Here is a 25,503-nt window from a genome sequence, read left to right on the forward strand (position 1 = left end):
TCTTTCACTTTTTTCTATTGATGTTTTGCTGCTATAGTTTCAGCTTTTAATAAGAAACAGTCTCTTTTTTTGGTGTATAAATAATCTAAAACTGCATTTTATATAAACTGAATTTCTGGAGCATGTTGTCTGGTTTTGTTTCCTAACTTTTTGGAGATATTTCTTTGATACAACCTTGATGACAACAATCTCACCAAACATAACAGAAAAAAAGGAAAACATATTACAGTTGTCATTTTCCTATTTAAATGGAACTTCTGAGATGAGGAATGATTTGGAAAAACTTATCACTTCAACTATTCTATTTAAATGCATCAAAACAAATTCATAATGCGTATTTCGAGTTCACATAATTTGGGACAATCATGAAGCCATCTATTCTATCCTGGGCTCACATAATTTGGGACAATCAATGATGATTGGTTCTAATCCAGATTTACAAATTAAAACCCCCTCGCACACAGTCTTTAGTTGTGGTAAACCTATTACTTTCAAACAGTTCAACTTACGGAGTCTAATTTTGTTATTATCATCATGTTCACCTTCATCATCTTCATCTTCATCTTCATCTTCATCTCCATCTTCAGCGGTATCATCATAAGGCAGTGCAAATATTTGTTCCATTGAATCGCAGTGTGATACAGTTACAGATTCCAGATTTTGAACGTGTCGCACTAACCTTGATGGCAACAAAATCTTTATTCTATGACATTCGTAGACATCCAAGGTTTTGAGATGAGAGAACATGCCTCTCGGAGGCAACTCCTTGAAAATGGTGGTTAAACTTTCCAAATAATAAAGCTTTAAAGATTGAAGGTTTCGGATACGGGTGCATAAGGAACAAGATGAACAAAACATGCTTGTCAGTTTTGTCCAATCCCGAATGCAAATTTCCTCCAAAGAAAAACTATCATTTGATGACAGAGCATCACATACGCATACCCAATGATCATTGCAGTCCAGTAATAATTTTAGAAGGTTTCTGGGAAGGACATGTGACAATTCGTTGCAATCTCTGAAGGACATAATTCGACACATAAAAGTGGAAAGTAGAGATTCACAACCCCAAAGAGGCCTCTTACGCCCATTTTGCTTCCAATCCAGATAATGGATTAAATAAGTTTGAGGTCCATTAGCACTATCCAGGATTTCTCGCACATAACGGTTGAGATTATCCTGATCGACAAATGTTCCTGCAAAACATTCCAGCATAGTCATCCCCTCTACATCTTCTACTTCTATACCTCCTGAACAAAGCCAGAGATTCAGGTATTGAATGTTGGTCAAACTAGAGAGAAAACTTCCTGGTACCAATTCCAAATTGACATTATTGGACAAATCTAGCCATTTCAAGTTTATTAAATTTTCCAAACCTTCCGGTAATGCTTCTATAGAACAACCTGAAATCTGCAACCTCAACAATGATTGTAGCTCTCCCAATGGAGGTATATCATTTAATTCTGAACATTCATAGAGCATCAAAGAAGTGAGAGACCTCACGTTCGATAAAGAACGAGGCAAACTTGTTAGGTTATGCTTTTCTGATAAACCAAGTGTTTTTAGAGCATTCATGTATGTGAAAAAATCCTCCGGAATATGTCCAATTGAATTGTCAAATAAAAGCAAAGTGGATAAGCGTGGACAATTAAAAGATGTGCCATATGGAATCTCTTCTATAGTATTGTTAGCAAGAGAAACGGTTTCCAAATCAGTTGGCCATTCCAGTTCAGATATGCTTTTCATATATTCATTACATTTTAGCATCGTGTTAGCATCACTCTCCTTCAAGATATTCCAGGCCATTTTCTTCACCAGACCTTGCATTCTTAAAGTTGAATTATGCTCCAACAATAATGAATGATTTATGAGTTTCTTCACTATGTTATTTCCCTTGTTAAATATTTTCTTCAAACTCCTCCTTCCATTTAAGAGTCCCATATCCACCAGCATCATAATCAAATCTTCCCTAACAAAAGACTTAGGTAGCAATGCACTGTATAAGAAACATTTTTTCACCTTCTTTTCAGCTAAATTGTCATAGCTACGTCTTAGTACAGTTATCACTTCTTTCTTCATCTCCGCTTTCATTAACCATTCATCAAATTCATCCAGGACATATTTCCACTCATGGATGCTAGTATTCCCTATCATGATTCGAGCCATCACACTTATTGCAAGTGGTAAACCATCGCATTTACTTACAACACATTTTGCAATATTTCGCACTTCAGGAGAAAGTTTGGGACGTGTCCCAAAGTTTTGAAGTCCTAGCCAAAACAACTCCCAAGCTTCTCCATATTCATCATCAGCATTGAAAGCCCCCACTTCTATCCTATTATCTGATAAGCACTTCATTTGTTGACACACATGTCTCAAGCGACTTGTCATGATTACTTTAATACCCTTTACTCCAACTCCAAGTGGAATTCCCACTTTTTCTAGATCAACATATTCCCAAATATCATCCAAAATAATTACTGTGTTTTTTCTTTTCTCCAACTCTGATTCTAAAATTATTGCTCTACTAGTCTCATTATCACTTTTGCAGAGGTTTACCTTTATTTTTTCTGCAATTTGTTGTTGCAATTTGAAGATGTTGAAATCATGAGAGACCGTTACCCTTAAGACATCCTCAAAAATTTTGCTTCTTATTATCTCACATTGGATATAAGTTGCTAGGAATGTTTTTCCGACCCCTCCCATTCCATATATGCCAATAATGAAAACTTGATCATCTCGCAAAAGCTTCCACATCTTCTTCACATTCCCTTCGAATTTCTTACCAACAAATTCATTTGACAGCACCATAGGCTTGCATTTCTTATGATTTTGCATTCCTTTAATCAAATCTCTTATTTCTCCTTGCACATTGAAATTAGGCCGACCAGACTCATTCAGTGAGTTTTTCATATATATACATCTTTGTTTCATATTCTGTAGTTTGTCAAACCACTCATCAACAATTCGCTTGCGCTTCTTGCCTTTTGACTTCAAATATTGTAGTTGTTGCTTAAGGTCGTCTTCTTCCCTTGTTAAGTTGGATATAAACTCATCTAAATTTCTTTGCGGAGTAGTCATGACAGTATTACCAAACTCTGCTTCATTACCTAGTTCATTGTTTTGGTGAATGTTAGTTCATTTAAGAGTGCTTATATATTTAAATAAAGGAAAAAAAAATACAAAATACATCTTTTAAGTACAAACTCTAAATGTTTGTCGAAAATTCTTTTTATTAAATAATAAATACGAAAATAATATATTAAAAGTGATATGACACGGGTCTTTAAGTATTTTTAAATAAAGAGTTTTTAAAGAATAATTCATTTTTTTAATCGATCTATAATACATTATGTCAAAATAATCGTTGAAATATATATTACTTTATTAAAATATTATATATATATATATATATATATATATATATATATATATTTTCTGAGCGAAAATATTTAATTAAACTTTTTAAATTTTATGCTTTTGGTTTTGTTCAGTAGATTTTTATTTTTACTTTTTATTCTACGTCACGAGAAGATGATAAACAAAATAAACACAATAAATCTATAACAAAGTTACATTCCTCTTAATATTGTTGATCTCAAAACCTTTTTATGGTTAATTAAACCACCAATAATAAATGTCATCTTATATGTATATATGCCATATCTAAACTTGAGTGTGTATTTTTGTTTTCCTAAAGGTTATCATTTAGAAAAATCTAAATTATACTAAACAATTTTATATACTTTTATATAAGAAAATTAGGGATGACAAATCCTCGTTAGTCTGACAGTTCGACAAAAAAGAAAAAAGCGCAAATTGGGCCAAAGTCTTTAACTTGACAGCCCAACAGTCAACAAACCAACCTGACATCCTAACCATAGCTCGACTGAACTTTGATACATTTTGATTGAGCTTTGAAACAGTTCGACAAAGTTTTGAAACATTTCAACCGAGATCTGAAATATCACTGTCAAGTTCTAAAACATCACTACTGAGCTCAGTAACCGCTCGATCGAGTTCGAAAAAAATTTGGTCGAGCTCGAAAAGAACTCGATCGAACTCAAAAACAGTTCGATCGAACTCAAAAACAGGTCGGACAAACCCAAAAACAACCCAGCAGCTAAGCCACCTGGTCTTCATTGGTCGATACTCAACCTGTTTTTGCAGGACCAAGGTCAGCTCGAGGTTGAAACGGGCCGAGTTGGTATGCTTTATCACCACTAAAGAAAATTAAATCATAACAAAGCTGCATACCTTCTAATAATATTGATCCTATAGTTTTTCTTTATCGTTAATTGAACCACCAACCCTGTTACCATTTCCCCGTCCCTTTCCGATGATTAAAAATATTAAATGATATATTATATGTATACAATTAGGATGACAACATTTGGATCGAATACACTGAAAGATCTAAAGGTGCCTACGAAAGATTTATTGAAAACATATCTATGAATGTTTTAAAATCCACATATATTCATACATACGGGAGATACTTAAAAAAATTATATATTTAAAAAATAAAAAATAAATTAAATTATAAGAAAATAAAAAATATAATGTAAATTAAATTTTATTTTAATTTTTTAAAAACATTAGACATGTGGGTACAGATATTGTAATTTATTTATAATCACTCCAACCTATTTATAAATCATATTAAATTAGTTATTACTCGTTTAAAGTATTTACTATACATGTTATATACAAACTCAATTGTTTTTATTTTCTTAATTATAACTTATTTTTTCTAAAAGATGATGCTATGGTTGTCATTTAGAAAAGTCTAAATTATATTAAACGCTTTTATATAAGAAAATTGTATTTTTAATTTGTACTAATAAATTATTTAATAGTGATAAGGATGAGAGTGTTATATAAAATAGTAATATAAAACTATTCACAAAAAAAATATCACTGTATAGTGCGCCACTAAAAATTTTATAGGACCCCGATTCATTGAGATTTTTTATATTCGTGCAAGATTTAGACGGTTTGATCTTAAAGTTTATTCCATGATTAATTAAGTAAAAACATTAATAACTGTGTAAAAAATTAATAAATTGAGCATTTAGATAGATAAAAGGAAATGTGAGTGCGAGAAGAAATAAAAATTAGTTGTACCTTGCGTCGTTCTGATGACATCGACATGTTGGTGGGAATGATGGGAAGATCTGATATCGTTAGGAGGAATGCCTTTTCCTTCCATCAATATGAACTTTAATTCTTGAAAACCCTCTTTGAATTTCAGTCCTGTTTACACTTCAACCCACCATCTTCTTCTCTATCAATTTGATTCAGTAATGGTCCTCTTTGGCCTATATCCATTATTACATATTTCCTGTACCCAAAATGAAATCTAATTAATATCACGTTTCTTAATCAAATTTCATGTTCACCACCTCAAACAGTTTTAAGGTTATTGATGGAGGGTTTAGTCAAAGTGTCGTCAATTGCAAAATGAGTAATGCATTCGGCTTTGGTCATAAGAACATTTCAATTCACATATCTTGCGAGGGATATTGCCATACATGAAGTTTAGTTAGTACAAAATTAATCTAATGCTTTTGAAAGGAAAAGGGTCTCTCAAGATGAATGCATAATCCTGAGTTAGAAATCTAAAATCCTAATTGGTCAAGCCACATCATACTTCCAACTAACATCAATAAAGAAAAGTTATTTTCCTCTGACGAATTCAAAACACAATAACAAACCAGTGGCTAGGGACAGGGTGATCCTGCACATGAATCGTTTCTTGTGTGGTAGGGTTGAAGGGATATCTATTTCTAAAGAGTGAAATTTCTTTCATTCAAAGAGGTAAGAAACCATAGACAGCACATGATGCAATCATTTTCATTAGAAAATCAGAAAGAAAAAATGAGTTACCGAATAAAATCCTTCTTCCATGTGGTTGATGGCTGAATGCAGCAAAGTACTCTCTTTAAAGTATCAATTGAGTTTCTAAAATTGAGGAGTGATTTGCGAAATCAAGAGAAAAAAAATGCCTAAATTAAGTATTGAATTGACTGTAAATGGTTTTACCTGTTCAAGGGTTAGACTCGGTAACAGTTTCATCGAAATTCCTGAATATTAAAAATTTGAAGAACTTATTTCTCAACTTATTTTTATAATAGTTTGTTATTTCGTTGGCAAATGCTACATAGGTCACTATCAGAAAATTAATTTTTAATGTCAATTGTAACATCCCAAAAATACAACATTTAACTATATCATAGAATCATTACATTTAATAGTATTTCAGTTCAGGTTTTACATTAAGAAGACGAACGTTCAAGGCCGAACGGCCTTACATAAAGGCTTTAATTAAAACTGAACAGGATAAGTGGAAACAAGACCGAACGGTTTACAAAAGGAAATACCGCACGGTCAGATAAAAACAAAAGAGGAGGTGACCGAACGATCACCTCACCATAAAACTAAACTACTAACCGAACGTTCCTACGGTTCGGCTTTCACTTCTACTTCTATCAAATTTTCTTCTCCCAGCGCCCCTTCTAGCAACTCGTCTCCTCCTGCTCACACCCACACGGATGATCATTGCAACGACAAGGACGGACGTACAAAACCAGACAACACAAGAAAACACAAGATAAGCTTATATAATTTAATTCATACTTAAACATATATTTCAATCAATCCAACGCACAAGATACACTTCATCATGCATATCACACAAAACCTATTACTAGACTGACTGTCCGGACTGTATGAATCCGTGTAGCTACGATGTTCGTGCACCTGGATAATGTAGTAACTGGAATACTCATCAGCTGCCACCCGAGGTTAATCCTATCTGTCCAAAGTACCCCTAAGGACTAGGACCTCCTGTCATTCCCACACATGACCTACTCCCCTCTACTTGAGGATGAGTACTCACGGAACATCAGGATGAACTCTTGATAACTCTGACCGAACGCTGAAAAGACCTCGCCAAAGGCTACGACTCTATGCTGGAACCAATCGATACTGACACTTCAAAATATTCCAATAATAATACTTAGAAGAATTCTCATGAAGAAACCGAACGCTTATGAATATTTAACTTATTTGATTTTACATCAAGAAATCCGAATGCCAGTAAATGACCGAGCACGGTAGAGAAGAAAATTCTATTGAAGTTAGACAGACATTATTTTCCTCAAGATAGATTATACAAGAAACGGGTACGAGCACTTGGTGTAAGACCGAGCACTACTCAGTACAAGCGCTTGGTGTAAGACCGAGCACTACTCAGTACGAGCGATTGGTGTAAAACCGAGCACTACTCAGTACGAGCGCTAGGTGTAAGACCGAGTACTACTAAACTTATAATAAAAGGCTTGATAAATATAATAAGATACTATCGAAGTAGTGTTTACGAACAACGGAAAATATACCATTATATGTATATAAATTGAGTTTATCCCAGGATACCCAGATACAACTATGCTTGACCGAACGCTCAAGCATAGTATTACCACCCGAGGACGCTCGTCCTCAACTATGATTCTCTCCAAATGAAAGAATCCCGTTTCAACTAGGTTCACCAGGAAAACCGAACGGTCAATGACTGTTCAGTAACGAACGTACACTTTTTTATATGAGAAATTTCATACCAGAATCATTTCTTTTCAAACTCATTTCTTAACATATAGTTTCATAACTTTATACACTCATATCAAAATCAACTTTCATACTTCATACAATTCATATCATATAAGTTTCATATAATTCATATATTATAACATAACTCAGTCATATTTCATTTCCACTCATTAAATAAACGAACGTTCATACAATCCAATCATATCAATCATCATGCATCAAAACATTGAGTCAACTAACGAATATTCATACAGTACAACAACATACAAATTAAATTAAATAAGCTTCACTTACCTCTAAGCGTGACCATACGTTCCCAGACGCAGAAATACAATTTCACTACTACAGGTTCTTCTACCGTCAATGCTCAACAATTCAAACTACACCAAGTGACAACCCGACACTGTCAGAACCACTCATTTTAAGAATGGAGATCAACACACGAACCCAGAACTGGGTTTGCATGTTTTAAGAGAACGAACGACAGATCGAAGAGAAATACTTACCAGCCCAGCTTCACAAACCGAAAGGTTTATCTGGAAGCTCTTGACGCCGGAAGTGCTTCTACGGTGCCGGAATAGTGATCGGAGGAGAGAAAGTGAGTGTTTTCTCAGAGAGAAGATGAAGAGGATGTAGAGAGAAGGAGGATAGAATGAGATTCTTCAGAAATTTGAAAAGAGGGTGCATGCAGAAAATGGAGTAGATTTTCTGAAACCCAAGTTTTGCTTCACACGTCAAAACGAACATCCCCTTCCGTCGACACCTGTTTTCCACTAACTGATTTTCAAATTCTCGTCGCTTGACACCTGACGTTCGTCATCTGAGTGTCGAGTCTCCCTCTTGACACGTGAATTCCACTATACAATACGTGCGTGAATTTCTTTTCTTTCTGACGTTTGATTTTACTATCAATTGATTAATGCCAATTTTAATAAAATTGGTAAATGGCAGTTTTAATAAAATGACACTATATTAAAAAAATAGAAATTATATAATATTTGGAGTATGTTTTGATACTGTGGCATCTTTTTGTTATTTTGTCCACTGCTGCATCCTTCGTTTTTCGCTGCGATCTTCGCTACTTCAATGTTTCAAGGTAAGATTGCTCTTTCCATAGGCATTGTTTATTTTCTTTCTCTCTGTAATTTTGCATTTACTCCATTTGTTTGCTTCTGATTCTCTCTCGTATGTTCACATTTGTTGCCTATCATTTCCATTTGTTCGTTTTCATCTCTTGCTTTCAAAATATTCAGTTTTATTCCACTTCCGTTTTCGTTCCCTTTCGTGTCCTAACTTCCATATTGGTTGGCTCTCATTGTTTCTTCGCTGCTTCAAGGTATTTTTATTAAAAAAAATCTGAGTTAGGGTTTTTATTTTTTGTTTAGAAACTCTGAAATCGAAAACACTAATGTTAACGAGATGTTTATGATAGGCTGTTTCTCACTGGACCGCTATTGGTTTCGAGATTTTCGCAGGTTGGGATTGTGATTCTTGTCACGAGTTCCGGCCTCAGAGATATTGTCTCAGTTTGGGTGTTGAAGTCATATACAGCTTGGCCTTACATACTTCCCGTGTTAATATATAATACTCCTTGTTATTTATTCTTGCCATTGCGTTTTTAATTTACTTTATTTATTTCGGAGGACAAAGCCGTGTTGAAAGACATGTTTCACCAACGTATACATGTTCCATTTAGGAAGCTCAAAATGTGTCTTTAGTTTGACTTTTTATCCTTTTAAATTAGTTAGTATGGCTATAATGTTTTGCAGCATATATTTAATAACACTCGTTTAGTTAAGCTACCCATGCTTTACACCTATTTTTCACTAAATTCAGGATTCCTAATTTTGTTAGACGTAATCATCTAATGATGAAAATTTCTGATCTCTATTGTGCAAACTGACTATTGTTTGTGTGGTTTATAATTTCTATCATTGACTTAGACAAATGTTTAGTCATTATATAATTATAATATTTTGCAGTGTAAACCCATTCAGACTTATTGGAGTTGGATTACCCGTTTGGACTCTTGCAACTTTGTGTTATGGTTTCTCTTTCGATTTCTGGTCCATTTCAGTCTGTTGCATGTAAGTGTCTTTAATTATATTTTGAACTCCATGTGTAGCCATTTTGTACACTTTAGTTATTGAACTCTGAAGCAATTTTTGTGGGAGCCTGGTTCGGTTATAGCTCCATGTACAAATATGATATGAATATATGTTAACTTCAATATAAATGCCTTTTAAATCGTGAAACTATGTCCTTTGTGCAATAACATTTTGAATTCAATTATTAAAATTATACGTTAAAAAATGATAATATTTGTGTAACAAGTTGTCATTGGTGACCCATTTTAGCTAAATCTGTGGAATATTTGCTTAACCATTTTGGGAGTTGATCTACATTAATTTCATGTGGTAATGAATAATTTTAGATCAGACAAAAACGGCATACAGGAGCATTCTAAGCAATATATGATGCATCCTGAGCAATATTATATATATATATATATATATATATATATATAAATGTTGAAATGAAATGTTCTTTAAAATAGTAGGTGAGGAAAGGGTGTGTCTCATACACTTAGTGGAATTAGCACTGTGCGGGTGACGAGTAGAAAGTAACAGACTGTGCTCCATTTGGTTCTGCAGCCTACTCTGCCTATTTCTTGGATAACAATTTCAATATGGAAATTACACCTTCCACTGTGTACTCCAATTTTTCTTAAAGAAACGTTGCTAAATAATTAAAATATTTCTATTGGCGATAAAGGTAATTATTATATTTTGTCCTTGAACCGAGGTGATTTTTAGATTGGGAGGAATGCTGAATTTTCAAAATTAAATTTCAAATTCACATTATTTGGAGTAACAAGGAAATGTCTCATTTGGCTTCTCTCGAGTGCATGACCCACCCTAGACTCTTGAGGCGTTTATTTGCCTTGACCTTTGAGAGTTTGGGGATTTCAATTTGGTTTTATTGTTTTTTTCAAGTGTTCTTGGCTTTGCTTTATATTTATGTCCTTATTTATCAATTCTTTGTTATAACATTGGGATATTTAGCGTTATTATAATTAATTTATTATTGGTATGGAGTATTTGGAGATTCTCATTGAGATGTAATGTTTTGGTTGAGTGAATGTGGCTGTGAAAGTAACTAGAAAAGAGAAGCATTTCAATCCTTTAGTTCTATTTTACTGAAGTTTGGCACTGGGCAGTTATTTTATATGCATTGCTAAGATGTCTTGTCACTAAAACTAGGGTCAGCCTTCTATATTTGGTATAACTCTTAAGTTTTAGCTTATATGTTGTTTGAATCTGTGCACTTTTATTTCAAAATAAATTATCTCTCTATTTTGGTGGCTTCAGGTGTTATTCTTTTATTTTCATTGACCCTGGGTTGTCCAATCTCTAGATGTTGTTATACTATGATAGACAGTGTTTGGCTTTAGGATCACTACAAGATATTTAGGGCGATGTTAAAATGAAAATAAAATAATTAAAAGGGGAGCTTAAGTGAATAGGGGCAATCATAAGCTACTTAAGTTTGTGTAGCTGTGCTATCTAACTGTTTTATTATTTGTTACCAATTATATTTTTGTGGTTTGACCTGATTAGAAGTTTTTCTGGGCCAGCTTTATGAGTACCAATTCAATATGGGACTTCCTTTGATTGAGAAATAAGAGTGGACTGCTAAGTATACTGAACAAATGTCAAGATTTAGTAGAAGTTAAGGATGCTCTAGAATGAGAAATGTCAGGAGCGGCTGCAGCGGAATGGTTAGCGTGGAATAACAAACCAAGAGGGTTTTTAATACTAACGTGTGCCTTTTAATTTCTACTCAATTAAACTTACTACGCAATTAACAAAGACAAATAAAGCAAGAGTAAGGTTGAGAGAAAATTGCACAGATGATTTTATCCTGGTTCGGATCTTACCAATCCTACGTCCAGTCGTTTATCTCAAAGCAAGATAAACAATTCACTAATCACAAAACAATTACAAATTACAATCACAAAGAAACAATTTGTAAGAGTTTAGAAACCACCTCTCTTGATACCACAAGAGATGAAACTACACCTCCTTTGAGTCTTCACAAAGGATGAACACCTCCTCCGAATACTTCACGAAGGATGATTCTCTTCCGAACACCTCCTTAGACACACCAAGGATGAACCGGCTATTTCCTCTGTCACCGTAGCAGCACTTCACCAGCTCCACAGACACGAGTTTCACAAGCCGAACAAGAACACACAAGTCTCAAGAATTTCTGAGTATTTGAGCACAAGGGAAGAGTTTCTGTGTCTTTTTGGATTTCTTCTTGAGAGGAAATGAGAGTCTATTTATAGACTCATCCAAAGACTCTTCCATTTTTCGTTTTCAGCCTTTCTTACTGTGTTAATCGATTAGCTACAGTGGTTAATCGATTAACACTCCAACGGATAGTCCAACGGCTCTAAAAACGGCTAGTTTTTCAAACGGTCACTGTGTTAATCGATTAACACCCTCTGTTAATCGATTAGCGTTAATCGATTAACACCCTCTGTTAATCGATTAGCTACAGTGTTTTGCTACAGTACATTGGTACAGTAATGTGCTACAGTATTTTGCTACAGTAATTTTACAAAACACTTTCTTTTTCTAATCTAAGTCCTATACATATTTCTAAGAGTATTACAAAAGCTTTCCATAGCAATACAAGTCTTCATAACATCTTGAATCTTGATTTCTTCTTGACTTGATTTGGACATCATCAAAACTTCATCTTCATCATTTTGCTAACAATCTCTCCCTTTTTGATGATGATCAAAACTTTCTTGATTTAAAGCTTTTGGTAATAATCTGTATTTAAAACACAACTTAAGGAAGAAACAATTGTTAGTGTACTTAGAAATAAGTTTAAGGCTTTAAATATTTCTCCTCCTTTTTGATCATTATTAAAAAGTGATGTATAATTGCTCCCCCTAAATTTGTTAGAAAATATACTCCTCCTTAATAAAAGTATGTATGCATAGAGATATTAAGGCAAAACAACATACATTTTATTGAATTTAAAGAGGCAAGCATACAAAGAAGTTAAATATATAGCACACACACTACAAAAAGCATAGAATCATAAAGTACCCCTTTAGATATGCCTTCAATTTCGTAATGAGAATCCTCTAGGTTATTTCCACATTTTGTTTAGATCTTCATCTTGAGGATTGTCATCATTCTTCACTTCATTTGTTGTCTTCTACAAATCTTCATCATTGTCTGCATGTAATTCAAATGACTCAAGAGGTTTTGCCTCAAGGTCTACAATTTCATCAAAGACAACATGCACACATTCTTTTATTTCAATTGTTTTCCGTTTGAAAACTATATATGCTTTATATTAAAAAATTGTTTCATATTCTTTGAAATAAAAATTTCTTAATTCTTCTTTTTCAAATATTTAAAACAAAAACAATTTTTAAAAATTTTCTTAAATATTGTTTTAAAGAAATTCTAAATTTTAAACAATAGGTACCCAACTATTTTGTATGGGTCCTTTGGGTTAGTTTGAAAATTTGAAATCATTTTACAACCCAAATATATCTACCACTTGGAACACCATAATGCTTAATTTTACATTTGTTAGATGTATGACCCTTTTTCATACAATAAAAGCATGATACAAAGTTTGTGTTCCTATACGTTGTTCCTTTTTCTACCCAAGTTCTATGGGTTCTATGATTGTGTTTATTTTTAATTCTAGGAACATACTTATTTTTAACAACCTTATTTTCATTATTTTTACTACATTCTCCTAAGGTTGTTTCATCTAGTAGTTTCTTATGATTAACACAAGATGCACATTTATCACTACTAGTAAATTTACCCTTTTCAAAAAATAAAACTTTATTTTTCAAATCTTTATTTTCTTCAAAAATATTTTCAAAATTTAATTTTAAATTCTTATTTTCTTCAAGAATATTTTCAAAGTTTAACTTTAAATTTTTGAAATCCTTTTTCAATTTTTGATGGGCTTTATCTAGTTTTTCAGATTCTACTATTAAAGCAGCATAAATTTCATGCAATTCATCTTCACTAATTTGACTAGAATTATCAGAATCGCTAGATGTACTTACTTGGCTTCCAGCGTCGTCATTTACCACTAAACAGATGTTTGCTTCTTCATCTGAGTAGCTTGAATCTGAAATGGTCTCATTGTCGTCTTCCCATGCGATGTACGCTCTCTTTTTCTTGAAGAATTTCTTTTCTTCACCTTTCTTTTGATTTGGGCAGTCTGCTTTTAGATGCCCCTTTTCTCCGCAACCATAGCATCGGTAATTTGAGGAAGATACTGGATTATCTTTCTTTTCGTATCTAAATTTTCCTTTGCCTTTAGACTTCATGAACCTGTTGAGCCTTTTTATCATGAGTCTCAATTCTTCTTCTTCGTCTGAGTCTTCATCTTCCGATTTACCTTTGCTTCTTTCAACCTCAGATTTCAAGGCTAGACTCTTTTTCTTAGTTTTTGCTTTTGCTTCTTCTTCATCTAGTCTTCCGAGGTCAAGTTCATGTTCCCTCAACTTTCCAAAAAGTGCCGCCATAGTCATGGTGTTCAGATTTTGTGACTCAGAAATTGCAGTCACTTTTGGTTGCCAAGACCTGTCTAAAGATTTCAAGATTTTAATGTTAAGTTCATCAGTATCAAATGACTTACCCAGTCCAATGAGATGATTAACAATGTTGGTGAAGCGTTTTTGAACATCAACTATTGTTTCCCCTTGCTTCATTCTGAACATCTCGTATTCCTGAATTAAGATATTCTTTCTGGCTCTCTTTACATCATCTGTACCTTCATGGGTTACTCTAAGTACTTCCCACATATCTTGTGCAGTTTTACAAATAGAAATCCTGTAAAACTCGTCAACAGTTAGAGCAGATGAAATAATATTACGAGCTTTTACATCATTACCAAATTTTTTCTTATCTTGAGCAGTCCATTGGTCACGGGGCTTTGGTTCCTGCATATTGTTAATTGGAACAAAAGGACCAGATACAACAGCATCCCAAATATCTATATCAATAGATTCCATAAAAATTTGCATTCTTACCTTCCAGAATGCGTAATTTTCACCTGTGAATAGTGGTGGTCTATTGATAGAAGCACCCTCTACAAAGGTTTGATGTGATCCCGCCATTTGAATGACTATCAAAGCAAGTTCTGATACCAATTGTCAGGAGCGGCTGCAGCGGAATGGTTAGCGTGGAATAACAAACCAAGAGGGTTTTTAATACTAACGTGTGCCTTTTAATTTCTACTCAATTAAACTTACTACGCAATTAACAAAGACAAATAAAGCAAGAGTAAGGTTGAGAGAAAATTGCACAGATGATTTTATCCTGGTTCGGATCTTACCAATCCTACGTCCAGTCGTTTATCTCAAAGCAAGATAAACAATTCACTAATCACAAAACAATTACAAATTACAATCACAAAGAAACAATTTGTAAGAGTTTAGAAACCACCTCTCTTGATACCACAAGAGATGAAACTACACCTCCTTTGAGTCTTCACAAAGGATGAACACCTCCTCCGAATACTTCACGAAGGATGAATCTCTTCCGAACACCTCCTTAGACACACCAAGGATGAACCGGCTATTTCCTCTGTCACCGTAGCAGCACTTCACCAGCTCCACAGACACGAGTTTCACAAGCCGAACAAGAACACACAAGTCTCAAGAATTTCTGAGTATTTGAGCACAAGGGAAGAGTTTCTGTGTCTTTTTGGATTTCTTCTTGAGAGGAAATGAGAGTCTATTTATAGACTCATCCAAAGACTCTTCCATTTTTCGTTTTTCAGCCTTTCTTACTGTGTTAATCGATTAGCTACAGTGGTTAATCGATTAACACTCCAACGGATAGTCCAACGGCTCTAAAAACGGCTAGTTTTTCAAACGGTCACTGTGTTAATCGATTAACACCCTCTGTTAATTGATTAGCGTTAATCGATTAACACCCTCTATTAATCGATTAGCTACAGTGTTTTGCTACAGTACATTGCTACAGTACATTGGTACAGTAATGTGCTACAGTATTTTGCTACAGTAATTTTACAAAACACTTTCTTTTTCTAATCTAAGTCCTATACATATTTCTAAGAGTATTACAAAAGCTTTCCATAGCAATACAAGTCTTCATAACATCTTGAATCTTGATTTCTTCTTGACTTGATTTGGACATCATCAAAACTTCATCTTCATCATTTTGCTAACAAGAAAAAGCTGCTCATTTAATTGCTCTATGTAAGGCAGAGAAGCTAGAAGAGAATCTGAGAAAGGACTTGGGTGTTGAGAAAGAGCGTGTTCTTGATGTAAGTTTTTCAACGTGAGTTTAATTTGAATCACCTTCTCCCTTAAATAAAAATGCATGACTCCTGTATGATCTTTATTAGTGGATAGTCTGTATCTGTATTCTTCTATTACGTCTCGTTGGTGTTGATAGGATTTGGAGGGTTTATGATAGGAGGAAAAGAGTTAAAAATAAAACATAACGGTTGGTGGTCTGTTAGGACAATTAGGAAGCAGGTGGTTGGATAACTGTCCTGGTGGGGTGTTCTGTTCAGAATTGGAGGTGTCTTTAAGTAGGGAAAGGGATGTCTAGGGGAGATATGTTGTGTTGATTGTATCTCAGTGACAGGACAATAGTATTCCTGTGTGAAGGGAGACAGTTCTGTTGGAAGAGTTCGAATTGTATTCTTTACTTACAAGAATAATAATACAAGGCTGTTTCAGTGTTTCTGTGTGTTTGGTGCGGCCTAGTGTGTTTTCTCATTTCTTGTTTCAAGAAATCTAACAGGTGTCTAGAAATTTGTGATTCAAACAACTTGAGAAGGTTCTGCGAGAGATGCTATCAGAAAATGCCAAAATTAAATTTATAGTGAGTCAAAGTTGGCTGAAGCAAAATGTTTTATTGGCTAGTGTTGAAGAGAAATCTTTAAAAGTAAAAGCCAAATCACGTTCGGCTGATGCCAATTTTGCATAACTAAACCAAAAGATTTTAGAATTTGATTTTTATTTGACAGGCAAGAAAGCACATGAGAGTACATGTTTTTATAATAATTGCACTTCAGATAAAAATATGTTCTTGAGGGCTTGAAAGACATTTCTCATGTTTTGTTATTTATATAGATAAAGAGTTGATACAATAGAGAGATAGAAGGTCAAGTCACTGTCCTAGACTCCTAGGTATAATGATTAGAGATAACCCAATACACTATCCCCTATTTTAGTCCTACTGACTACACTAACAAGTAGACTCAGTAATTATTCTAACACTCCCCCTCAAGCTGGAGCATACAGATTGTATGTACCAAGCTTGGAACAAATAAACTCGATCTGAGGTTCCCTTAATGACTTAGTCAACACATCTGCGAGTTGGTCATTTGATCCAACAAATTCGGTACATATTTCTTTTGACAATAACTTTTCCCGAACAAAATGACAATCAATTTCTATATGCTTAGTCCTCTCGTGAAACACTGGATTTGATGCAATGTGAATAGCAGCTTGGTTATCACAATACATCTTCATACTCTGGATGTCACAGAAGTTAAGCTCTTGAAGGAATTGTTTCACCCATATAAGTTCACATGTTAGTGACGTCATTGTTGGGTAAAATGTAATCTTTTAATTTTAACAATTAAAACATTTTTTTAATCTATCTAACTCATCATATTGTTAAAAAAAAAATCATAAATTTTATTCTCAAATTTTTTCATTACTTATCATCTTTTTCCTAATCCAAATAATCTCACTTCTACCCTTCTTTCCTCTCAAATCTACTCAAATTAAAAACAAAAGCTCTTTCATTACTTATCATCTTTCTCCTAATCCAAATAATCTCACTTCCACCATTCTTTCCTCTCAAATTAAAAACAAACGCAGCTTAACAATGCTATACATACTATTTTTCAAAAATAAATTATTACGCAAGCTCAGTGAGTTGGGGATATTTGGCATTTCAACATGCAGAATGGTAAAATAAAGGGTGACAGACAACTTTGTGAAAACTATAATGAAAGACAATGTTTATTGGATCCATCTCCCCGAGTTTAAAATCCAAGTCTCAATAGAGATAAAAAAAATTAAAAAAAAATACATAAAAATAGAAAAACTTCCAAATCCAATGTTTTAAAATTTTAAATAGAGTGTGGTATGTAATCTTTTCTATGAACGTGATTTTTCCCTGGTGTTTGGTAACAAATCTTGTATGTGTCTGTTCACTTCTTGAACGTTGATGTTCAATTCAACGGAAAAGTATAAAGTACAAAAAGAGCTGCGCAAAGTGTGATTTCATGCGGTGTTAGATTGGGAAGTGTTAGAACTCATACACAGTATTTTACATAAATAAATACATTGCTTTACGCAACAAATAACCTAATTTACAAAGAATGGAAAGGGCCTTAGAAAGCAACATGATGTTAGGAAAATGAGAACAAAAATAGTAAAAACGAGATTTACACCATTATACATGATGTCCCACCAGTAAAACTGTGTTGTGTCATGTGCATCAATCAAAATTTGTGCAATCCCTTAACAGTGAGTGAGTCATGAGACTCAAACATTACAAGACCCAGTTTTGTTTTGGGAAAACATGGTTGCTGAGTGCTGATCTCTACTCCTCCAGCTACTCTGAGACTCATTGAAGAAACTTGAACTATCTTGGCTCCCAAAAGCCATCCTTCTAAACATTCTGATCTGTGCAGATTGCTGTGCAGAATCAAACACCGAACTCTGCCCCGGTTTCATTCCATTATTCAGATCCGTAAACTCGTCTAAGGAATCTAAAGCTCTCACCACCTGCCAACCACCAATGCACACTTAGCATCTTCACAACAAATATACATCTTCATGCTCACCTGCATTGCATGCTCTATACACACGATAAACTTACCTGACTCATCCGTGGCCTCTTCACCGACGAGTGGCGTACGCAGGCTGCAGCAGCCTCGATCATCCTGAACATTTCATTTCTGTCGTAGTTCTTTCCCAGTCTTGGATCCACCAAGATTTCAAAGTCCTCCTTCTCAAGTGCTTCACTCAACAAAGGCCGAGCCTAGAAACAAGTTTCTTAATTATTAAAATGAACAGTTTATAGGTAATCCATTCCCTTGTCCTGTTTTCTTTTATAATCTTTACAAAATGCATGTGATTTAAAATAAGGTAAGCACAAGTTCCTCTAATAATTCATCACTGCGCAAAGAAAGCAAGGAAAAATTGAGCTTGCTTGGTTTGCTCTGTTCACATTTTCAGGTTTATGTTTTCATTGATAATTGTAAAATTTTTACTATGGTTTCGTTTTACTTCTGGTTTTCAGAAATTTCAAACGATGGAACCAGAAATTTTAAAAAAGCTATGCATAATAATAATCAAAAGAATAATGTGACTCACCCATTCAACCAGACTCTCATCACCGATTGGTTGAGATGCATCTACAGGCTTCCTACCCGTAATTAACTCCAAAAGCACAACACCGTAGGAATATACATCAGACTTTTCCGTTAGTTTCCCACTTGTTGCATATTCTGGTGCCATGTACCTGTCAATTCAGACCATTATTCCTCTCAGGTATGTAAACTCACGATAGGAACACTTCATACTTCACCAATATCCAAAACACTCTAAAAGATTTATATGCCATAAACAGCCTTAAAACAAAGGTATAATAGATCAAAGATCAATAAATAATATCCACACAAAATACAGTCCGAGAGAGAAAAAAAAATACTATGAAAACGTTTCCATTGGAATTTAAATTTCGTCAGATAAGAAATGCAGATAGTCAAACTACATAGTAAAATTTAATGGCTAATAATAAGAAAGGATTCCAATAATAAACGCTAAATTATGTGACTTGAGCAACAATATAACCTACCCAAAGGTTCCCATTACTCGTGTTGTCACATGTGTATTTGAATCTAATGCCAGTTTTGCAAGCCCAAAGTCCGAAACCTGATGATCAAAATGTCCCAATAAAGAAAATAGTCTGAGATGCTGATGCAGCAGCACAAGCTGACATTTAAGTGTGAATCAATTTACTTCAATGACTTCATCAAAAAATTTCAAAATGTACTCTCCCATCAGATGTACAGGTTAAAAAAGCTTACTCGAGCTTCATAGTTGAGATCAAGAAGGATGTTTGATGACTTAATATCTCGATGAATAATGCGTGGATGACCTGATAAAGTAATTAAATTGAATTAAGGAGGTTAAACAATTTATTATGCTACGAAAATCAGAAAGATAAAGGGGAAAGCACATAAGTAATTATGAATGTGCAATCAACAATAATGCAACCATGTCTGATGCTAGCATCTTAAGTGGTTGCAAAATTTCTAAAGAACTCAATGTCCTTATTTTAAAATAAATACTCCAAGCATCTAAGGAGCATGTAGTACCATGGAAACACCTTGTCTTCAACGGATGATAACTGTATACATGGGAATACTGAAAAAAAGAAGAAACTTACAGTCTTCATGCAGGTAAGCTATTCCTCGAGCTGCACCAGCAGCAACCTTGATTCTGGTAGGCCAATCCAGAACTGGTCTATTTTCGCCTGAAAAAATGAATAAATTTACTGGTCAAGTTTTAGATCAAATTTTAGGTGAACTACAGACAACATGATGATGGGAACTTACTCAACAACCTAATTGGATTATAAATTCAGGTGCAACCACAATGATGATAATAATAAATTCAAGGAAGAACAACATATTACGTGTTTCTACTACCACAGTAAATAGATAGATGTATTATCCAATATTTTTCAATATTTTTAAGTTCGCTACTAAACAAATAAAAAATAATATAAAAAAAAGGATTTAAATAGTTTGTCATTACATAAATAAATGATACTTATTTCATAGCCCATCAAAAGGGATAACAAACAAATACACTCCACAAGGCATGGAAACACTGTATCATTGCCACATACTTGTGCAACAGGACCGACATGGTGACACCTGTATGAGACAACCTGTGTTTGACCTTAACTACATATCCTACAGAAGTGGGCTGTATCCATATGTTTTTGTCATGGAGGGATGCAGCATAGATATGACATGGAAATTTAAAAAAAAAAAAAAAAAGTAGCATTGATCTGTTTTAAATATTTCAACAAATTTCAAAAATAAAAAACATACGTAAGGTAGGGGTGCTAACTAAGGTCAATGTAGTAAATCATTTTGATTGAGCAAGTAATTGAACATGGTCTATTTGGATGAGTTCATTTAGGTAATATTTTGAAACATGTCAACAGAAATGATGTTCCATGTTTTATGGAAGGGGCTTACAAAATAGCCGATATTGTACATATGACATATATCTAGATATTGCTAATATTGAAATTCATTTATAATATTATAATCAAAGAACCTTTTTTCCTTAAATAGTGAACTATGTGTGTGCTGTCTATGTCATACAAATTTAAGAAACAACTCTAATTTTTCACACCTTATTTTCTACACCCGTCTCTAAAAATGGGTGTCAAACTCTCATCTAACCGTGCAATCAATATGTATTTATCTTACCATGGAGATGGTAATGAAGAGTATTGTTGGGAACATAGTCATATACAAGCAATCTCTGATGTTCAGATATACAGTAACCAACCAAGGAAACCAGATGACGATGATGCACACGGCTGATTATCTCAACTTCTGCCCTGAATTCACGTTCCCCTTGCCCACCACCTATTTTGAGCTGTTTCACAGCTACTTCTCTTCCATCTACGAGTAAACCTTTATAGACACAACCAAATCCACCTTCTCCCAGCAAATTTTGTGCCGAAAATCCATCTGTAGCTTGGATAAGTTCTTCATACGTGAACCATGATCTCGAGCTACTTACTCCACCTGCTTCTGATGGAGAATACACAAAATCACTACCAGATCCACTACCTGCTACAAAGTTGGCTGGAGACTGTGGCCTCAAGAATAAGGTACCTAGAAGAGAATACCAATGATTTAATACATAACATTGTAGCCCAATTAAGATGTTACTACAAACAAATACAACTCTATGGTGTCATGCCATTTAAACATAATGCAACTACGATTCCAAAAATTTTCAGAACAAAGTCCAACAACAAACATCCTGCTTAATTTATCTTGATCAGTTAAAAGAAATAATGTAGAAACCAAAGTTGCACCGCCAGCAAGGAAGTTTGAACCAATAAAAGGCTTCAAACTTCCGAAACTGTCAGTCTGTAGTCACAAACCAATTCTAGCATCTTGCAACTGAGTTTAGGGTTCAATTAATGAAAAATAAAGACATTGTTAATGTCATTGATTTGAATACCAGTTCTTGGTCATATAGCTAAAGATGCATTTACACCTTTATAAACTAAAACCACCCATTTTCAAGTATCAATTTGTCGCATTTCCCGAAGATGGCAAGCCATAGTGTAATACGTAAATGAACTCAATATTAAATTAAGAGAAATTGGTATTAAGTGGTAATGAAGATTGATACATTGACATCGAACTTCTGGGTTTGAGTCTATGATGAATATTTTAAGAACCAGAATTGTAGGACTTCTCTAATTCATAAATGAAGTATCCAGGAACCAGAATCCATTATATCTGGATCATCTAATTCGAGTATAAGGCTCTAGGAAATATCGATAAATCCTTTCGTATTTATCTTAATAAAAAATTATCAACGTTAACAACAAACAACATGCAAGAACCAACAAGATTATATTCCCTAAGCCCTAATAGTTGGCAATACATAATGCAATACCTGAATTGTGGGATGAGGTAAATGGAGAAGGAGCAGCATAACCACCTCTTGATCCTTTTTCCCTCTTCTTCTTCTTCTTCTGTACAAACCACACGGCCATAACAAGAAAACTGAGGACAATAAAACCAACTACAATTCCAATGGCGACGGATCCTCCAGCACTTAACCCACCTGAATGTGAAGGCGTGTTGTTTGTAGCTATATCGTTAGAACCATCATTAGTTGGTCTAGCAGTGGGTTTCTCAGTTGGAAGAGACGGCAGTGGTACCGGTGGACCCCCAACGGCGGTTTCATTGGTTGGGGGGTCAGGCAAAGAAGCTGGAGGTGAAGATCCTGAAGGGACTGAAGGAGTTGATGGCAATGTGGATGGAGGGGGAACATCAGAAGAAGGAGGCTTAGGAGGAGATTGAGAAACTGATGGAGGAGGTGCATGTGAAGGAGTAGTTTTGGGAGGACTTTCTTTCTGTGGAGGAGTACCAGTGGATGGTGGCCTTGGAACATTGGCAGGAGGAGGAGGAGATGGTGAAATTGGTTGAGAAGGAGGGGGAATTGTAGCGGGAGGAGATTGGGGAGGAGGGGAAACAGTTGGTGAAGATGGTGGAGACAAAACTGGAGGGGAAGGTGGAAGCTCAGCTGGAGGAGGGGCAGTGGTGGTGGCTGGTGGTGAGGGGGGAGATGTTACAACTGGTGGCGTTGGAGATGCTGGTGGTAATGGCGGTGGAGAATCTGGTGGTGAAGGAGGGGGCAGAGTTGGTGGTGGTGGAGAAGATGGTGGAGGAGAGAGTGAAATGGAAGGAGGAGGGGTTACAGGCACTGCCTGAGGAGGTGAAGGAGGTGGAGCTGAAGGGTCAGAGGGAGATGAAGGAGCAGGGGAATTGGGTGTTTGATTGGGCTGGGAAGAATTGAGAGATGATGGGGGGTTGGAGGAATTGGTTGGAGAAGATGAAGAAGGTGGTGGTGATAAAATACCACCAAGAACAGGAGGCACTGCAACAGGGGAAGCATTTGGAGAAGGGTTGGTTGAAGCCATCACTGCACAAATCTTGCCTCAAAAGCAAAATGTACTAGTTAAACACTTCCATCACCATTCCTCTGATACTTTCTCAAACCACCATCACTCCAAATTCCTATGCTTTCCAGAAACAAACTCGACACAGCACCCTAGATCAAGCATCAACAAAAAATTTCAATTTTCAGATCAACCCTTCTACAAGCAATGCTCGAATTTCTTCAGAGAAAAAAAAAACACAACCACCATGACCCAATCCCTTAAAAAAAACACTTAACTTTGGCAAAGAGCAAAAAGTCAATACCCACAAACAACTTTCAAGAAAGCTAATACTTTAGTGAGGTACAACAGCTGACAAAAAGCAAATTCACAGTGGGGAAAAAGAAGTCCAGCTCGAGAAACAAAACCTTTTCGCAAATCAAGGAGCATCTTCCAACATTATGACCCAGGTTGGTCACTGGTCTAACCCACTTGAGAGAGCAAAATACAGCATACCCAGATCTCCAAAAATCACCAATGACCTAAAAATGCAACCTTCAGCGATATCTGAAGAGAGGGTGTTCGAAAATTTCATGTACAGTTGGCCATGGGCAAGAAACGGAAGGTTCAGAACTTCATACGAAAAAGCTGATTTTGTGGAATATGAGAATAGTGGAACACAGAAACAGACACAGCACACCCCACAATTAGTGCAAAGGAGAACGTGGAGACGACTTTCAGAATAGGCTCCATTTCACACACTCTCTATGTCACTCCTTCACTGACCTCACATGCACTGCTAATGGGAAAAGGTCGTGTCCCAATTGAAAATTCAGAAAAAGCAATAATTAAACCATATGATTTTATTTTGTATTACTTTTTTGAATTCGAGGGACCAAAGTGCTTCTGATGTTGTATGCTGTCACTTTATTTTTTGAAGGGAAATCCCACCACCACTAACACATTGAAATGGTCAAATTTCTTAGACCTATGACAAAATTTGACATTCCCTTTTTATTTTAATAAGTTTCTTTTTATGATTTACATTTTAATAAACTTTAAACAATAATAAAATATGTTAGAAAGTGCTAATAGCATTTTTTTTTCCTTTATTCAATCATTAGTTTTATCGTTTCAAGAAGTATAAGCATTCTGTCATTAGCAAAATTCATCAGAAAGTATAAAATAATTTGATACAAATAAAAGATAAAACTAGCAAATTTTGTGACTTTTAATCAACTTTAGATTATGTTAGAACTTGTAACCTCTTCTCTTATTACCATATATTATAAAGTTTCATTTAACAGTTGTAAGTTTTTGTTTTCAGTATTTTGTAAGATTCTTTACTATTTTGGTGAAGACATTTAATCCCTCTTGTGCTTAGATTTTTTCACTATGTTGGTTCTGAGGAATAATACCTCTTGTCATCACCACAAAACACCATGTCCCTTTTGATGGCTTAAAAATTTCAAAGTGTCTCAAAAAGTTTTTATCTATAATCATAAACTAATCAGTAGATTCACTAAGTCCATATTTTCGCATGGAATCTCAATTTGGTCCCTTTCTTTCTGGAAATATCAATTGGGTTCCAAATTTATGAAAATTGTAACAATTAGATCCTTTCCGTTAAATTCTCTCTAACAGCGTTAGTGTTTGTCTGATGTGGCACGCTGTCTCAACCTTCTCGCCAGAGCTCCCAATTTTCTCATCCGAAACCAAATCATCAATCTCCCTGTCACCATGATGACCACGCTCCACCTCATCATCACCCTTCTCCTCTACATGGTTCTCAATCTCCCCTTCCACGTCACCCTCCTTCGTTACCTCATTTTTCTTAATGATGCTACCCCTTTTTTTTAACTATTATTCAAAAACTATCCTCATTTAACCAGAAAGGGTTTACAAATCACTTTTTAAAAGTTAATCCCAAGAAATATTAAAACTCTCTTCCAGAATTTGAACTGCGAAGTGATTCAGGGAAAAAAATGTTGTTAGAGCTTACAAATCACTCATAGAATCAGACTTCTGAAAAAATCATTACGTTCTGGAATTAAAATTTTGAAGAAATAATGACATTTTCATTTTGTTTTGTAATAACAGTTAAAAAATGAATAAAGGGGAATGAATAAAA

General features: G+C 34.8%; 3 protein-coding genes across 8 annotated transcripts; 1 reads left to right on the top strand and 2 right to left on the bottom strand.

Annotated features, from left to right (window-relative positions):
* Positions 1–325: 325 nt before the first annotated feature.
* LOC108327140 (putative disease resistance protein At4g10780) lies at positions 326–4,140 on the bottom strand. Its single transcript, XM_017560876.1, has 3 exons — positions 3,951–4,140; positions 943–3,107; positions 326–385 (listed from the first exon to the last, which is right to left on the bottom strand). Exons 1-3 carry the CDS (start codon positions 4,138–4,140, stop codon positions 326–328), a joined length of 2,415 nt encoding a protein of 804 aa, XP_017416365.1.
* Positions 4,141–8,613: 4,473 nt separating this feature from the next.
* LOC128195490 (uncharacterized) lies at positions 8,614–16,657 on the top strand. 5 transcript variants are annotated; one of them, XM_052873342.1, is made up of 5 exons: positions 8,632–8,701; positions 9,081–9,178; positions 9,588–9,692; positions 15,892–15,954; positions 16,086–16,657. In XM_052873342.1, exons 1-5 carry the CDS (start codon positions 8,692–8,694, stop codon positions 16,101–16,103), a joined length of 294 nt encoding a protein of 97 aa, XP_052729302.1. In that variant the 5' UTR covers positions 8,632–8,691; the 3' UTR covers positions 16,104–16,657. The 5 variants fall into 5 exon arrangements, 2 of the variants coding, with proteins under 2 accessions (XP_052729302.1, XP_052729301.1); XM_052873341.1 differs by lacking the exon at positions 8,632–8,701 and adding an exon at positions 8,714–8,941 and having other exon boundaries at positions 9,038–9,178; positions 15,892–16,657; XR_008247111.1 differs by lacking the exons at positions 8,632–8,701; positions 15,892–15,954; positions 16,086–16,657 and adding an exon at positions 8,714–8,941 and having other exon boundaries at positions 9,071–9,178; positions 9,588–9,863.
* A 1,262-nt stretch (positions 16,658–17,919) lies between these two features.
* Positions 17,920–24,262, bottom strand: LOC108329228 (proline-rich receptor-like protein kinase PERK8). Of its 2 annotated transcripts, none has more exons than XM_052873344.1 (9): positions 23,801–24,262; positions 22,385–23,545; positions 21,172–21,585; positions 20,112–20,198; positions 19,750–19,820; positions 19,518–19,654; positions 19,034–19,181; positions 18,537–18,698; positions 17,920–18,442 (listed from the first exon to the last, which is right to left on the bottom strand). In XM_052873344.1, the coding sequence occupies exons 2-9, from the start codon at positions 23,412–23,414 to the stop codon at positions 18,200–18,202; spliced, it is 2,292 nt and encodes a 763-aa protein (XP_052729304.1). In that variant the 5' UTR covers positions 23,415–23,545; positions 23,801–24,262; the 3' UTR covers positions 17,920–18,199. The 2 variants fall into 2 exon arrangements, with proteins under 2 accessions (XP_052729304.1, XP_017418834.1); XM_017563345.2 differs by having other exon boundaries at positions 19,518–19,594; positions 23,801–24,259.
* Between the last annotated feature and the right edge of the window lie 1,241 nt (positions 24,263–25,503).

The sequence above is a fragment of the Vigna angularis genome, chromosome 2 (assembly GCF_016808095.1).
Source record: "Vigna angularis cultivar LongXiaoDou No.4 chromosome 2, ASM1680809v1, whole genome shotgun sequence".
NCBI lineage: Eukaryota > Viridiplantae > Streptophyta > Magnoliopsida > Fabales > Fabaceae > Vigna > Vigna angularis.

What these genes read in the sequence shown, in the direction of transcription:
- LOC108327140 (XM_017560876.1), bottom strand. Translation starts at nt 4,140, where the DNA reads ATGAAGACCAGGTGGCTTAGCTGCTGGGTTGTTTTTGGGTTTGTCCGA. An exon ending in CAGTGATATTTCAGATCTCG is followed by an intron (nt 3,108 to 3,950) that starts GTTGAAATGTTT and finishes ACAATGAACTAG; the next exon opens with GTAATGAAGCAGAGTTTGGT. An exon ending in TGGACTGCAATGATCATTGG is followed by an intron (nt 386 to 942) that starts GTATGCGTATGT and finishes ATGTGAGCCCAG; the next exon opens with GATAGAATAGATGGCTTCAT.
- LOC128195490 (XM_052873341.1), top strand. Translation starts at nt 8,793, where the DNA reads ATGTTCACATTTGTTGCCTATCATTTCCATTTGTTCGTTTTCATCTCT. An exon ending in TGTTTCTTCGCTGCTTCAAG is followed by an intron (nt 8,942 to 9,037) that starts GTATTTTTATTA and finishes TGTTTATGATAG; the next exon opens with GCTGTTTCTCACTGGACCGC. An exon ending in TGGCCTTACATACTTCCCGT is followed by an intron (nt 9,179 to 9,587) that starts GTTAATATATAA and finishes AATATTTTGCAG; the next exon opens with TGTAAACCCATTCAGACTTA.
- LOC108329228 (XM_052873344.1), bottom strand. Translation starts at nt 23,414, where the DNA reads ATGGCTTCAACCAACCCTTCTCCAAATGCTTCCCCTGTTGCAGTGCCT. An exon ending in CGAGTAATGGGAACCTTTGG is followed by an intron (nt 19,182 to 19,517) that starts GTAGGTTATATT and finishes CTGAATTGACAG; the next exon opens with GTACATGGCACCAGAATATG. An exon ending in AGAGGCCACGGATGAGTCAG is followed by an intron (nt 18,443 to 18,536) that starts GTAAGTTTATCG and finishes GGTGGTTGGCAG; the next exon opens with GTGGTGAGAGCTTTAGATTC.